General features: G+C 41.5%; 1 protein-coding gene across 6 annotated transcripts in view; it reads right to left on the reverse strand.

The window, feature by feature from the left end:
• The window catches only part of CDK14 (cyclin dependent kinase 14), a 540,806-nt gene that overhangs the window by 352,749 nt on the left and 172,531 nt on the right, over positions 1-15,526 (reverse strand). For all 6 annotated transcript variants that reach the window (XM_084786935.1, XM_084786933.1, XM_084786934.1 and 3 more), the window contains one exon: positions 3,123-3,202. In XM_084786935.1, the coding sequence (XP_084643061.1) occupies positions 3,123-3,202 (80 nt within the window). The remainder of the gene's footprint in view (positions 1-3,122; positions 3,203-15,526) is intronic.

Consider the following 15,526-nt stretch of genomic DNA (forward strand, 5'->3'; position numbering starts at 1 on the left):
TCAATAGCTGTTCTGGGGGTCGGGGGTGGTGTCAGACAAGGTCACTAACCTCATTAAAACTCTACATATGAACAGAGCAGGGGGAAACGCTTCGCATTCCAGGAAGAACTACAATGGAAATGATCAGTGTTATCGGCATGGTGAGCTGCATAAAGGCGAGTTAGATTACATTAGCTCCTATTTCAGACAGGGCAGCCAAAGGAAATTTCTCTGAGACAAGAACATTTGAGTTTCTAGCTGGAATCTAAAAGGAGCCAATAAACGCATTCTAGACAGTGGCAGAGTGCACATGAGGGCCCTGAGACAGGACACTATGAAACAGTTGAAAGAAAGGGAGCCAGAGAACTTGGTAAGGGTCTTTAAAGGGGGAATTAATAAAACATGGCTTACATTTTTAGTAGTATTATGATAGCAGTATCAAAGTAGAGAAGAAGTAATAAGAATGGCAAAGAAGTAGGGAGTATAATGTAAGAGTTACTGAAGCAATCCAAGGAAGAACTGACAATGTCTGGGGTACAGGGAGGAGACGTACATCAGCTGTGGCCAGAGTTGAGCTATCCGTTAGAGATGTAACCAACAGAGCTACCTTTGGCTAATATGGGTAGGCAACACTGGGCATCACCATTACTCATGTACAGAGAATATTGATGGGATGTGACAGACCAGAATTAAGTTTAGATACAAGTTTTAGGTAATTTGTTATACCTGCCTTGCCTGGTGGTGATAACTTATTCTTTTTAGAGATTGTTGGATTCAAAGGGAAATCCCAAGTAGGCAGAGTCTTAGCTAAATGAACCCATGTATGGAAGTCAACAGCTTCTACCTGCTTTTTAAACTTAGGGAATGGGGGAAATTACCAGGAATGAGGGCTTATTAGAGAAAAGAAGGCTTTTCTCTCTCCTCAGACCCTACAAACTCAAATGGCAGCACAGGGCAAAGAGACAAAAAGCCAACCTGCCTGGAATCTCTGATGTTGCAGAAAAGATCTTTTCAACCATGTGCAATCTGCTAAAAGGTTAGACAAAAGAACCCAGAAAAGTGAATGTTTGGCTTATAATACAGAGGCAGCGGATAAACTTTCTAAGAAGTTTCAGCTAAATGGTAATGAAAAAAACCAAGTCAAACTGAAAGGAAATGACCGGAAGAATGAGGTAGCAAGTGGACATGAACAGGAGTTGAAGAATAAGAGTACGCTGGTTAGTTTCAGGGCAACCTGACACATGCTGGAGTCATTTTTGGTAGAGGGTTGCTCAACTGAAAAGCTGCCACTTCCTTACTGGCCTGTGATATATTTTCTTCACTAAGGATTGATGTGGGCAGGGCCAGCCCATTGGGATGATGTCAACACTGAGCAGTTCAGTGGATTGTAAAAGAAGGCAGGCTAAGCCAGCCTTGAGAAGAAAGTACGCGGCATTTCTCCATAGTTTCTGCGTCCGTTCTTGCCTCTATGTTCCTGCCCTGCTTGAGCTCCTTGCCTGACCTTCTTGAATGATGAACTGTGATATGAAAGCATAAGAAAAATTAGCCCTTTCCCCCACAGCACTGCCTTTGGCCATGATGTCTTATCGCAGCCATAAAAACCCTAACTAGAACAAAGAGAAAGAGCAAGAGGAAGAGAAGAAGGAAGATCATCATCATCATCAAATGACAAACAAACCACATAAGGACAGAGTACATGTAATTTGTCAAAACCTTCACAAAACTAAGTGGCAAAGCACTGGCATGTCATTTGGATCAGCGTAAGGCAAAGATTTGGTCTATTTGATGGGAGAGTAAAAGTCTTAGGCAAAGGGAGTCTGCATTTTTAAATTTATTTTTACTGTAAGTGCGTTGGTGTTTTATCTGCAGGTATGTCTGTGTTAGGGTGTCAGTTGGAGTTAAAGACAGTTGTGAGCTGCCATGTGGGTGTTGGGAATTAAACCCAGGTCCTCTGGAAGAGCAGTCAGTGTTCTTAACCACTGATCCATCTCTCCAGCTCTGATAGTGAACTGTAAAATTTCCACAAATAAGCTGAGGCTTGTCAAGAAGTGAAACCCTCCTATGCATAAATGAACAAGGCAAAAGACAGATAAATTTTTAAAATATTTTTTATTATTTTTACATATGCATTTATATTATTACACACACACATAATAAACTACATATAGCAAGAAGAACCATGAAACACTCAGGAATTATATAAATGTTCCATGCATAGTGTTTTGGCTATTTGTATTTGGCAGCCTTGAAGAAAACATCTTTCCTATCTTGGTGCCTCTAAAATTCTGAATGTAAATCAGTATCTATCATATCTCATCTCTATCAACTTAAAACATCTATCTAGACCTAAAAACATCTTAACCCCTAAACAACTAAGCTTAACTGTAAAAGTAAACTATCTGGTCTTCAACTCCATCAGAGACTTGAGAAGGAATAAGCTTGATTACCTGAGTATGCCAGGAGTGCAGGTTAGTAGCTTTCCAAATGAGAAGATGACAGAGACAGTTTGCTACCTGAGCAGTCACCCAAAACTCTCTATTATGTTGGGATATAATCTTCAGCCTTCTGGCCCAGTATATCTGACAGACATATTTATATAATTCCTTATATGTGGAATCTACTACATAACAAGAGGACTTTCAGAAAAAAAAATAACAGTGGGGAAATATTGCAACATAAGTAATACTGATGCATAAAGGGAATGAGACAACCAGTGCAAAGTAACGGATATGAACAATGGAAGCCAGAAAGAAGAAAGTCAAAGGCGCTACAAGGTAAGGACACGCCTTCATTTTCACGATTTCCTTTTAAAATCATGAATACTGAATAAAATGTCACTGAGACATATTTTAGCAGTGCTGAAAAAAAAAACCCTCAGACATAAAAATATTCTTCATTTCTTCATTTGCCTAGATACCCCCACTATCAATTCCCCCCCCCCGACAAATCTGAATGTAGAAAGGTGGTCTTGACTTGTTTAAATAGGAGTGGGTATGGTTGTGGAAGGCACTGTATTTTTACAATCAAAGGAAACTTTTCCCAGTGTAACTGTAAAGCTCAGCGTGACTGCAGATGTAGAATACTTACGTTGCTATGAGCACCACATGAGCACAGAATCAAAGAGAGAAGGTCAGAGTGCCTACCTTCCCTGATGGCTGTGAAAGGCGTGCCCTCTTCCTCCTGCAGCCTGATCACCTTCAGGGCCACCAGCTTCCCGTTTACCCTGCAGGAAACCAAAGCACAGATGAAACTGAACATGTCTCTTTTGGTTCGGATTATGCTCCCTAAGATTTCTGTTCTATGCGATTTTTCATTAGGCATGTCAGTGGCTTGGTTATATTGCCGTAGCCATTTTGACTTCAGCAAGGCTGGGAACTCTGCACCATCACACCATTCTCATTGTTAAAATAGGCTAAGATTGAACCTGGTGATTCGGTGACATAGTCTTTTCCTCGCAGTGAAACTAGAGTTCAACAAAAACACCTGACAATAATTCTCAGTTTAATTAAAAACAAAGCAGTGAAAAGAACATTTTCCTTTGTTTCTCAAAGCTGCATCTTAAGTCTTGGATAGGGTCATTAATCCCAAGGACAGAAACCTGACAATCATGCCCCCTTCATTTCTTTCTCAGTAACCCTCACCCCGACACTCCATCTTTCCTGTTCTTTTTTGGGGGGGGGGTTCTTTTTGTTTTTATTTTTTCGAGACAGGGTTTCTCTGTGTAGCCTTGGCTGTCCTGGACTCGCTTTGTAGACCAGGCTGGCCTCGAACTCATGGCGATCCAGTAGCCTCTGCCTCCCAAGTGCTGGGATTAAAGGCATGCACCACCACCACCCGGCCCTGTTCTTTTTAATAAGTGGCCCTGAAAACTATATTTGACCCGACTGTGTTTATGTTAAAAATGATCAGCAACTTGATGAATACACTATTACTAATATAAAAGCAGACGGCTCTTTTAAACACTTTCTGCATGTGTGTCAGCTCCAATCAAGAGTTAGATACACTATGGAGATAATATTTTATTCAGTCAGTTCTGTCAACTATCAGCATCAAAGGCATATTCCGGTCCTCTTGATGGCTTTATTTTCTACTTTTACTAGGCCTGGTGGAATATTTTCTTTGGTTGCCTTGTTCATTAGAATGCCTTGTTCAAAAGAGACATTAAAATGTAAAAAAAATTTTAAAAAAGTATTTAATAAAAAACAAAAGGTCCTGAGCTCCTTTTTCAGCTACCCAGCTCCTAACTTCTGAAGCCAGCACTCACCACTGCTCAGATATACTCTCCGGTCTATAGACCTTCCAAAGTTATACATAAAGTACATATGTAGATGCTTGTGTCACATACATATATTGACAAATGTGTGTATATACACATGCACAGTGCAAAAACACATATAGAAATGTTGGTACATAATACACTGTATATTGCATTCCCTTTTATAAGTGTAACATTATTTCATACTAGTCTTCAATTGATAGGCATTTAGTTTATTCACAATTTTCTGTTTCTATGGTAATAAATATCCTTGTATATTTTACCCATATTTTTAAAAATGTGAGCCACAAATTCCTAAAAATGGAGTTGCAAGGTCAAAATGTATATGCAACTCTAATTACTATTTTTGATGAAAACTCAGATTTTATACTACATAGCAGAAGCCAATTTCCCTTTCCTCTAGTGACAATGACAGGTCCTGTTTCTTCCCTTGGTCTTCTCTTCATCACCATTGCTTAGCTTTGCTAATCTGATAGGTCAAACATAGCTTCTTATTAACATTTTGATTGCTACCAGAACTCCTCAGAGGAACCAAAATGGAGAGCTCATGTGACCCAGAGAATGCTGTGTCTGAGTCTGAAATGTCCTTAAAATAAAAATTGAAAGTCACAGCTTCTAACTAACATATGCTTGTTCAAAAAACTGCCCCAGAAGGGAAACCCAGAACCCACAGTGCTAATCACAGTCCAACTGCCAGGTGGCCCTTCTCCCTGAGTCCCCTGAAACGCCACTCAAACTGGTATGACTTATGGGATATGGACATCTTGTCACAAGGCTCCAGCATGTGCAGGCTTTCTCCCAGAACTCAGGATGTGAAGCCAGCCTTGAGGATTTTCTGCTTGGCAACCTCGTTTCCTGAGTGTATCTCCTTGACTTTTATAAACCTGCTGGTGCCCTGGGTACCCAGGTGCACACATCAACAGATGACTGCAGGTGGGGCTTTGCTGGCTACAGAGCCAGTGATCTTCCTTCTGTGCTTGGGAAGGAAGGGAGCCTTTGGCAGGGATGGAGGCTGAGATAGAGTCAGAGCTGACATCTGCACAGACTTCTCAGCCCAGTTGAGCTCATCAGTGGCTCCCGCAGGAGGCAGTAACTGATTCCAGGAATGCCTTGGAATTTTCCTCTCATTTACAGACATTTTCCTCTCACCCATAAAACACACACACACACACACACACACACACACACACACACACACACACACACACACACAACCACCTTCTTCCCGCAAAGCTTTCCATTTCCTTTGAGAAGCAGTAAATTATGTGTCCCAGGAACTGAATTCTGGAGTACGGATCTCATACTTCTAAAGGCCCTTCAAAGGGGCCCTTGGACCGTGAAACAAGACTAGTCCTTAGCATACTGAAAGCCACAGAACCTTTACTTGAGTTAACACTCCTGAAAAACAACTAAAGTCAATGAGCTAGGTAGTTTGAATAAGAATGGCCCCCACAGGCTCCTATATTTGAATGCTTAGTCACCAGGAAGTGGAGCTATTTGAAAGAGTAGCATTAGGAGGTGTGGCCTGCTGGAGTAGGTGTGGCCTTGCCGGAGGAAGTACATCACTGGGAGTGGACCTTGAGGTTTCAAAAGCCCATGCCAGTCCCAGGCTGTCTCTCCTTCTCTTTGCTTGTGGGTCAGCATGTAGCACTCAGGTACTCCAGTGTGATGCCTGGCACCCTTAACTCACCATGATGATAATGAGAGACTAACTAACTGGACAGTTAAAAAGCTGCCTTGCTCATAGCGTCTCTTCACAGCAATAGAACAGTGACCGACAGGGTCAGAATCTCTCTGAGCACCCCCAAAGACCAATCTACCTCATTACGTGGTGATAAAACAAAACAAAATACCACTACCACCACCACCAACAACAACAACAACATGTCCTTTGAATTTATCATCTATAACTAGAAGAACCAGTTTCACTGAATAACACTTTTACAATTTCCAGGAACCAAAACTTCAAGTGTTAAGATGCTAAGGTGTTTGGTTGGTTGGTTTTTAATATTTTATTTTCTTTAATGTGCCTCAGTGTTTTGCACGTAAGCATGTTCATCACATCTGTGTGTGCTGCACGAGGAAGCCAGAATCAGATGTCAAAGCACTTCGGACCTGGAGCTACAGACGGCTGTGGGCTACCGTGTGAGTGGCTGGGAAGGCAACTCGGGTGTTCTGGAAGAGCCAACATTCTTGTCTTCTGAGCCCCCTTTCCAGCCCCAAATGTTAGTGGGTTTGGTGTGCTTTGATCCTGTCAGTCGTTGCTAACATTGATGTTTTAGATATCATATCATACGAAACTAAAAATGTCTTTAGAATTTCTATATTATAAGCTCTGGAAATAAAGGGACTGCTCCGTTCACTGCTGTGTATCCAGTATCCAGAACCTTCTGGACACAGAGTATATTTTGTAGAATGAATACTGACGTTGTTGATTCCTGGAGACTTTCCCTTTCATTGATGCAAAATAAATCTAAAATAAGGTAAAGCCTATTATTTCCAACATTTTCAGAGACATGGAAAAATTTTATAAAGCTTCCAATATTTTCATTCATGTTTGGCTTGGCTATTTCTTAATTTTCCTTTTGGTTTTTGTTGTTGTTTTTATTGTGCTGTTGTTGTGTGTGTGTGTGTGTGTTTTCCAAAATAAAGGTGAAGTCTCTCTGATCTTTATGCATATGGTGACAATGTTCAGTTCATGGAAGCTTCAGAATTTAGAGAATATTTCATTAATTAACCTTTTTGCATCCAGCAGACTCACTGCAAAACACTCACAATCCTTCAATGGCCTGAGCACCAATCACTAACCAGTACCCTCTCTCCCCCAGTGCCTTCACGAGCTCCCACTAAGAGTCATATTGATCACCAAACTGCTCTTTAACCTGCGTCACCATGACTTTCTCCTTTTTTAATTAGGTTTTCTCTACGTGTCTGGACACTCATCAACTGCTGAGTCCTTCAATTTCAAAGTCCTGAAAAAATGTTAAGTCACAGGCTCAACCATTCTGTAAAAAGATCTTTGGGAAGAATAATATGGAATTTTCTAATGTTCTAATTTTTGTACATATATATGTGTACACATATACATATATATCTTAAAACTTTAGCACTATTATCTGACGTGCTGAAAATTCTAAGCTATTAGCCATGCATGTATTTCACTTCTTAAAAGTATCAAATTAAGATGCTATCTTTAAAAAATAATGTCATATTTTCTAATTATCTTGAAGTTTTTAACTACATTATGAGAGCTTAAAACATGTAATTCAAACCTTGATTTAAATAAACACAAAATTCAAATTGAATCAATAAATCAGAGCTGTTTACAGAAAAACATTGAGGATTCTTCTTTAACAAGTCATATTAATTAAATCAAAAGCTAATGAATAAAAGGCAATCAAGGTTTGATTGCCAGTGGGAACATTAATTCAGATAAATAACCTGGTGAAAAAAAGTATGCTTTAACTTGTGTTACTATTGCCATGGAACATTCCTTTGAATATACTGCCAGCTTTGCCTCCGGTTGCTATAAGCTTCACGGGGAGGCATTATCCTCCAGACAGGGCCACCGTTACCAGCATGGCCTCACTGTGAGATGCAATCCAAGCCAAAGGATGAGTAACTCAATGCTCTACTCTGGTTTGTATGTCACAAGGAATGAGTTGCCAAGTGCAGCACAAGGCAGAGCTGCATAAACAGGTATTGGGGGAACTCTATTCACAGAGACCTGCATATACCAGGTGGTCAGGCAGAGCCATGTTGAAGTAGGATCCAGCTTCAAACAGATTCTGACCACAGCCCTAAAACTCCAACCTCAGAAACGGTGCCCACAACTCCATGTGCCCCTTTACACTTGTAGATACAAAATCCTCCTGTGAGAGGGGAGCTTAAGATGCCCGATTTTCAAACAAAAGCGACTGCCTGGCTGCTTTTCTTTTTTTTTTTTTTTAACCCATCCATTCATTAGTTTATTTCTAGTTCTGTAAAGCCTAGAAAGAGGGAGTCCCCACTGTGCTCAGGGTGCAGTTTCTGGTTTCAAAAGATGATGCTTAAAGAGAATTTCTATGCACACAAATAATTCTTCAAGGAAAGTCTGAAGGTCCTCCATTCTGCTGGCTACTTCAAATTAATTAGATAACTTAGTACAATAAAACAAAATTACAAATGTTATCTAGGCCACATCGGAAAAATAATGTTCAGGTGCCAACACCTAGAAGAAACTGTGTCTGGAAGAGATCAAGGAAATTAAAACAGTATACCTAAAAGAAATTTAATATACCTAGGGAATTTAATATACTGCGCCTCCCTCATCCGTTATGATCTTGGATCAGGAGAAAGTACTGAGAAAAACATCAGGCAGGGAGCCAGATACATGGCTTTGTTTGCTGTGTTTATAAGAGGCAGCAGTGAGAGCTGTCACAGAGAGCTACGGTATGGCCAGACCACTGTTGGTGCTGATTTCATAAATTTGGGGCACAGTCATAAAAAACTATTTGGAAAACTATCTTAACCAGGCTTCACTTATTAACAATCACTTTTAAAACTAGTTCAAATGCTATATATCAAGTATTAAAACTTAAAAAGTTAGCTAAGTACTCTGGGGCCTTGCTACTGTCTTTGAAATGCATTTTCATTCTGACGTGAATGAGAATCTAAGTCAATGCTATTTAACCACTGTTTTCTGGCTTATCCTGACAATGTTAACTCCCATACCTTACACTAAGGGATAACTCAAAAACTGAATAATTAGAACTTCAAGGTAAACTCTAGGAGCCCCTTGTCCTAATTATCTATCAAAGGATGCAGACAAAAGTGGAAGAAGACTCGTACTAATTCTTGTTAAATTGATTTCTTTTTAAATAAATAAATTTTAAATAAAATCTAAGATTGATAAAACAACAGTATAAAATCCACTTACTAGGATGTGACTAAGAATACAAAATCTGAAGATTTAATACAATGAGCAAAGAGTACATTCAATCTGCAACTATTACCTATAGAAACAAGCAGTTGCTACTAAAGCATAATTCATGATTTTAAATGTTTTCTCAAACATACAAACTCATAATACATTGAAACAAAATTAGCTTGGATGTTTTGAATATGAATAATGATCACGGCAGTAAAAAAGAACTGTGAACCTTCCCACCATTTAAAGCTGACCCACTGTGCGCCACTCTGAAACTACAATCGGGTAACAAAGGATTTTGAAGGCTTACTGAGGAAGGCAAGCATAGGAAATAGTTTAGTGCCTGGGACTCCTCATTGGCCTAAGGGGAATGCACACCCTAGACTTGTAATATTGTATCTGGCAGCCTAGTTTCCTGACCTGGATGTACTGCACATACACACCCCTCTCCAAACAGCGCACTTGGGTCATCAGCACCTCAACCCTCACCTGCAATGGATTCCACTCACTTACATCCTTGACAACAGGACAGGACCCTCGTCCCAACAGCAATCAAAATCAGGCAATCCCCATTCAGGTACATCACCCCAACATGTCTGAGTTCAAAGACTAGAAGGACCAACGTGGCCTGAACTGGTTTTGGGTGCATGGGCAAGTAAGCGTGGCCTACTTACCATCTTCTGTCTCATGATTAAGCCAGATATATTGTGAGGACATATATAATAGAAAAGTCATTTTATAACCTAATCTATCAATCAAAATGGAGAACCAATCCAATGAAGTCCATTAGTAACGAATTCCTCCTTTTCCCCAAGTTCCATAGAAAGAATTCCCTAACAGTGATCGGTGTTCTTGAGTACCCTCACCCACACAGCCCACTGCCAATTCTGACAGGACAGCATCCGTACTCTGTCTGTACTGTAACTTTCCTCCAGTGAAAATTCCCAATTCTTTGAATAGGAGGCCAATAACCTGGAAACAGCAGGCAACAGAGCATTGCAATGATAAGGAACCTCGGGGACAGTGAAGCCTTCACAGAAGACAGTAAGGCCCTCACTGGCCTGGGCCCTTCACTCTCACTGACATGCACAAAGCCGCCCTTTAAAGTCTTAGTGGAACTCAAACCCCTCTATGGCCATCCCAATTATGTTATTCTTTCTGCTGCTGAAAAAAACAAAAACAAAAGCTTGTCACCTTTAGTTCTAACGTCTGCTTCAAGTTCTGAACCAACACAGAAAATACCAAGTCCTCCCCTACAGTCTAGCCCTTCATTAAATCAAGTCTGAATAGTGACCTCTTATTTAACAGATACGAATTGTGAGGGTTTGAGTTTGTGCTTGGGACAAACAATAAGTAACAATACATGCCTGCACATAAAGATCTTGTCTCTCCAGCCCAGGAGCCCAGCATGATGACCTGAAAACCAAATGCGTGGGACACACTGAGAGGACATCAGCAGGCTCCCACTTGTCAAATGGCACAATTTGATCCTTTGTAAAATAATAGCTACAATGGAAAAATATCAGATATACTTAAATTGGTAACTACATAATAAAACTAAGAAAACAACTGAGCATGGGTGTACTCTGTGGTCATCTTTTCAGCTCCAAATCTCATAAATAAAGGTGCTGTAATAAGAGCTTACTTTGCACAGGTTATAGAAAGATGCTACTAGAAAGTGTGTTCCTCCTGGTAGGAGCTTTCATGCTCCTTCACAGAAGTCCAGGCCAACTTTGAGACATCTAGGTTTAAGTGCTTAATGAGAGCATATAGTCAACAAATTTAATAATGCCTACGGGGTTATCATCTGGAAAATCCAAACCACAGGACACTGTAGAAGGAACAAAGCTAAACAAATAAATTTCAAAGTAGCACTGAGCTCCAGACATGATTAAGACATTAATATTTGCCTTAATTTTGTCAAGTTAGAGCATAATAGTTTTATTTGTGTACGTGTGTATGGTGTGTGTGTGTGTGTGTGTGTGTGTGTGTGTGTGTGTGTGTATGTGTGTGTGTCCTGTGCATTCAGATATCCTCAGAGCTAAAAGAAGGCATCAGATCCCCTGAAACTGGAGTTGCAGGCTCCGACCTCTGGTTCTCTGCAAAAGCAGCAACGACTCTAAACTGCTGAGCCACAATCTCCAGCTCCACAGTTGTATTCTAATATGAGAACTCCCACTTGGGAGGCAGAGGCAGGAGGATCGCTTTGAGTTCAAGGCCAGCCTGGTCTACAAAATGAGTCCAGGATAGTCAAGGCTATACAGAGAAACCCTGTCTCGAGGGGGAAAAAAATACCCTGTGAAAGAGTTGTACTTGGAGTTTTTCCTCAATAGCAGTAGAGGAGAGTAAATGGAAAACAAGATGATAAGACAGGGGGCTGACCATGCTTAAAGCTGTGTGACAGGCTGGCAAGGGTTTACTACAATTATGACTTCTACTATTTTCCCCACAAACAGGGGCAGAAAGAATGAGAGAGTCGGTCGGGATGATAAGGAGTACTGTAAAATGCTGTCTTCTGGACATAACGTGGCCCTCGTTCCCATGAGCTAATTCCACTGATGGGAGGGGCTTATTAGACACCACTGCTCTCAGAGGAACTACTGGCCGCTGGAGGACGTGGACAATTTCCTAGTGGTGTAGCCGCTGGTTAGTTGTCCTTGTTGCAATAAATAACCTCTCATCAGGAGCGGTTGGTCAGAAAGCTGAAGCAGTGGTCCAGCTTAAGAGGTTAGCACTCAGACCAGGGCAGGAGCAATGCAGAAAGGAAGCAAACTTCTGAAAGCAAAACCACTACTATGTCAAGACCAACTAACACTGAGCATTGGGAAATTGAAAGGGTGGCTCCCAATTTTCTGGTTTCAGCACGTGGCTGGTTGGAGGTGCCGTTTGTTGACACTATAAGGGAACTAAAAACTTGAAGATGGATAAGAGTTCCAAGAATTTTGCTTGGTAAGATGTTGGACTGGAAACATTCAATGGAGATGGTACAAAAATCTAAGCCAGACATAAATTTGTAATTCATTTGGACTGCAGCAAACAGCCAGGATTCTGAGTTAAGGAAACACTCAGAACAGAGATGGGAAAGATGGAAGATTTGATGGAAGATGCTGATCTGAGGACGGATCTTGGTCCTCAAGGGCATGTCCTTAATCTGGAACAGCCTGGAGAGTAAGAGAAGGTACCATCAGAGTGCACAGAGAACACAGGAGGGCAAGGGTTAGGAGAATGGGCGACTGCTAAAGTTAGATTTTGGGCGGAGGCTCATTGTCTTTCATCCTTTGCCTGTGCTCTTACACTGATGTTCCCTTGTCCCTATTATTAATATGCAAAATGTTCTGATAGTGTGAGTTCCCTCTGCTTCTTAGCTGAATGCCTCTTGCCGTCTAACCCTCAAGCAGTTAGTTCATCCAGGAGAAATGCCATACCAATGTCCTTGGGTCTGCTTCACGATATTCATTATTTTGAACATTCAGATACTTCAGGGATACAGTTTTTCATAATTTCCACACAAAATTGACAGCTATACAAAAATATCAAGTAAACACTTCCTCAAAATTCTGCAGAACAGTCATCTCAGGTCTGAAAACAGACGTCCTAAGACAACCACCGTGCATTATTGTGCATCACACATCTGCCAGCATACCACCGTGCATCACACATGTGACAGTGCACCACCGTGCATCACACATGTGACGGTACACCACACATATGATGGTGTACCACTGTGCATCACACAACTGCCAATGAACCTCCGTGCATCACACATCTGCCAGTGCACTACAGTGCATCACACATCTGACAGTGCACTACTGTGCATCACACATGTAACGGTGCACCACTGTGTACCACACATATGATGATGCATGACTGTGCATCATACATCTGCCAACGCACCACCATGCATCACACATCTGACAGTGCACCACTGTGCGTCACACATGTGATGATGACGCATTAGTGTGTATCACACATCTGATAATACAATTAGCTCCTGTGGCTGCTCTGCACTTGGAGCCTGAATGGAACTCTCTTCAGTAGCAATGACAGAAGCAAAAGTTAAGGTGAGTACGTGCATCTGTTCTTTGTCATCTTTCTATGGCAGCAGCATCTTCTCTGTGGACTGAGGCCTGAGTCCCTCAGAGGACTTCGTACATCTCAAACCAGGGCAATCTGGTTTGACCATCTGCCATTTGAAGGCAAAGGACTATAACCTTCTCAGGATTCTGAAGAAGGTGCTTTGAAGGCACTAGGAACCCCTGGGGAGAGCGAGATGCAACCTACAGCCACTGAGGAGATTAGCAGCTAGTTGGGAGATCAGAGAGTAAACAGCAGCCCAGATGTGATGAGCAAAGGTAGCTAAGCCAGTTCAGTTCCTGTTGCTGTGATAAACACAAGGGCCAAAGCCACTTAAGGGAGAAAGGGCTTATCTGGCTTACAAGTTAGAGTGCATCCTGGAAACAAAAATGACCACAGTGACTGATGAAAACATCCAATTTCATTAGAAATGATTCCTTACCAGGAGGCTTTACAGACTCTTACAGAGTGAGACCTGAAACTTACTGTGTGATACTCACTCAAAAAGGTGACATGCATGGGCCTGTGTGCACAGAAAATTAAGAATAAAAAGGAGCCAAGTCAAAGAATCACCAAATATGAAGAAGAAGAAAAAACCAGTGGCAGTGGGGACTTCTGTTCTGACCTCTCCCTGTTCCTGTCAAGCACACTTGTCTGGAGAAACACATCACAGGGGGCTTTGAAAAGCCTGCATTTCACACTTCTGGAGAAAGCACATTTTCTCTTTCTGAGGTCAAGCTGCCACTTCAAAGGGATTGTTATCTTCAGCAAGTTCCTTTTTTTCCTCTTTTTCCCTAACCAAAAAGAAAAAGGGGGGGGGGGGGGGGAGGAAAAGAAAGAAAGAAAAAGGAAAGGAAAGAAATGGCTATACCTCTTGATAGTCTCTCTTCCCCATTCCTGGATTACTTCTTAGGCTCCAGATAACTCCTGTATAGTATATATCAATCCTATCTAAAAATGAAAGGTGAATCTACGCACACGTTATTTTCTTTCTTCTTGACAAGTGTAACCATAGCATCAAAATCAGAGTGTGCCGTTGCCTGAGCCGGGACTGATGGAAAGCACACAAAACCTGATGTTCACCCGTACAACACTTCAAGCCTCCTTTCTGGTTCTCGTTCATCTAACAGGCCAAAGCCTTCCCTGGCCCTGGCCCAGGCCCAGGGCACACACTGAGCCGGGCAAGAGCAAAGTCACGTTTCCACTCAGGATAGGCCTCCCTCCTAAGGAAGGCAGATGAGACGCACAGAAGAGCACACCTCTAATTCACTGCAAAGTTCTGAGGAGTCCCCAAATGCTCACTGCTGACTGGTGCTCACCACAGAGATCTTGCTTTTCCCATCCAAAAAGCCCTGTGCGAAATTAAGCCACTCTTACAACAGCTGGGCAAAACACTCAGCGCAGTCCTGGAGAGTCATTAAGATGGGGGTATGCTGAGTTCAGAGTATGCTCTACCCATGCTAAGGAAGACCAACACCAGCACACACCCCTGCAGTTTATGTTCCAACCAATTAAAAAAACAAAACAAAACAGTATTTTCTTTTGGGGAATTGCCTGCAAAGATGCATGGAGAACTAACAAAGGCTATTTCACTTTAACCTTGTGAAAAGGCTTTGAGGTCGGAGGAAGCCAGGAGGACTTGGGATAGGGTGGGGCGGGGTCTTTATTTTTCTCCCGTAAAAAAAGGCACTGCTTTCAGAATTATAGGAAACATCAAAATATCTTCAAAATGAAATTTAAAATACTATCAAATACAGCCACACTTATGTGCTAAGGTTTAAATCTGTTATAGTAAATGAACTTTACAACAGTGCCATGCAGCACCATGAACGACCTCAAGCTAAAAGTGTCCCTTAAAATGGTTTGTTTTGCAAGCATTTTGCTGAAAAGCTGATTAAAGAAAGATCATTAATAGAAAAGACTGATAATGTGTGCAAAAGAAAAACATATGCTTGTCTTACTCCCAAAACCTAGCAGTAGGAACAGAGTGCAAGTTAGGCTGGTTTGGGATGCACTGCTTTCAAACACAGTGGAGCACTTAGAAATAAGCAGGTCCTGGAGAGTAGCTCAGTACAGATCGCGTCCCAGCAGCATAAGTTCCTCCAGGTTCCATCCCTAGCACTGAAAAGAAGACAAGGATAAAGTAGGAGTGGAGGGTTTGTAACTGGAAAGCAACACTGTTGCTGAATACTTTTGTTTAAGTGTTTACTGTATGCCGCAGGTCCTAAGCGGTGACCTTAATTTACAGTGTTTCACTTCTTCCTCACACCACCTCTCTGCTTAATAGA

This window comes from Acomys minous (genome assembly GCF_964271855.1).
Source record: "Acomys minous genome assembly, chromosome: 6".
NCBI classification, from domain to species: Eukaryota; Metazoa; Chordata; class Mammalia; order Rodentia; family Muridae; genus Acomys; species Acomys minous.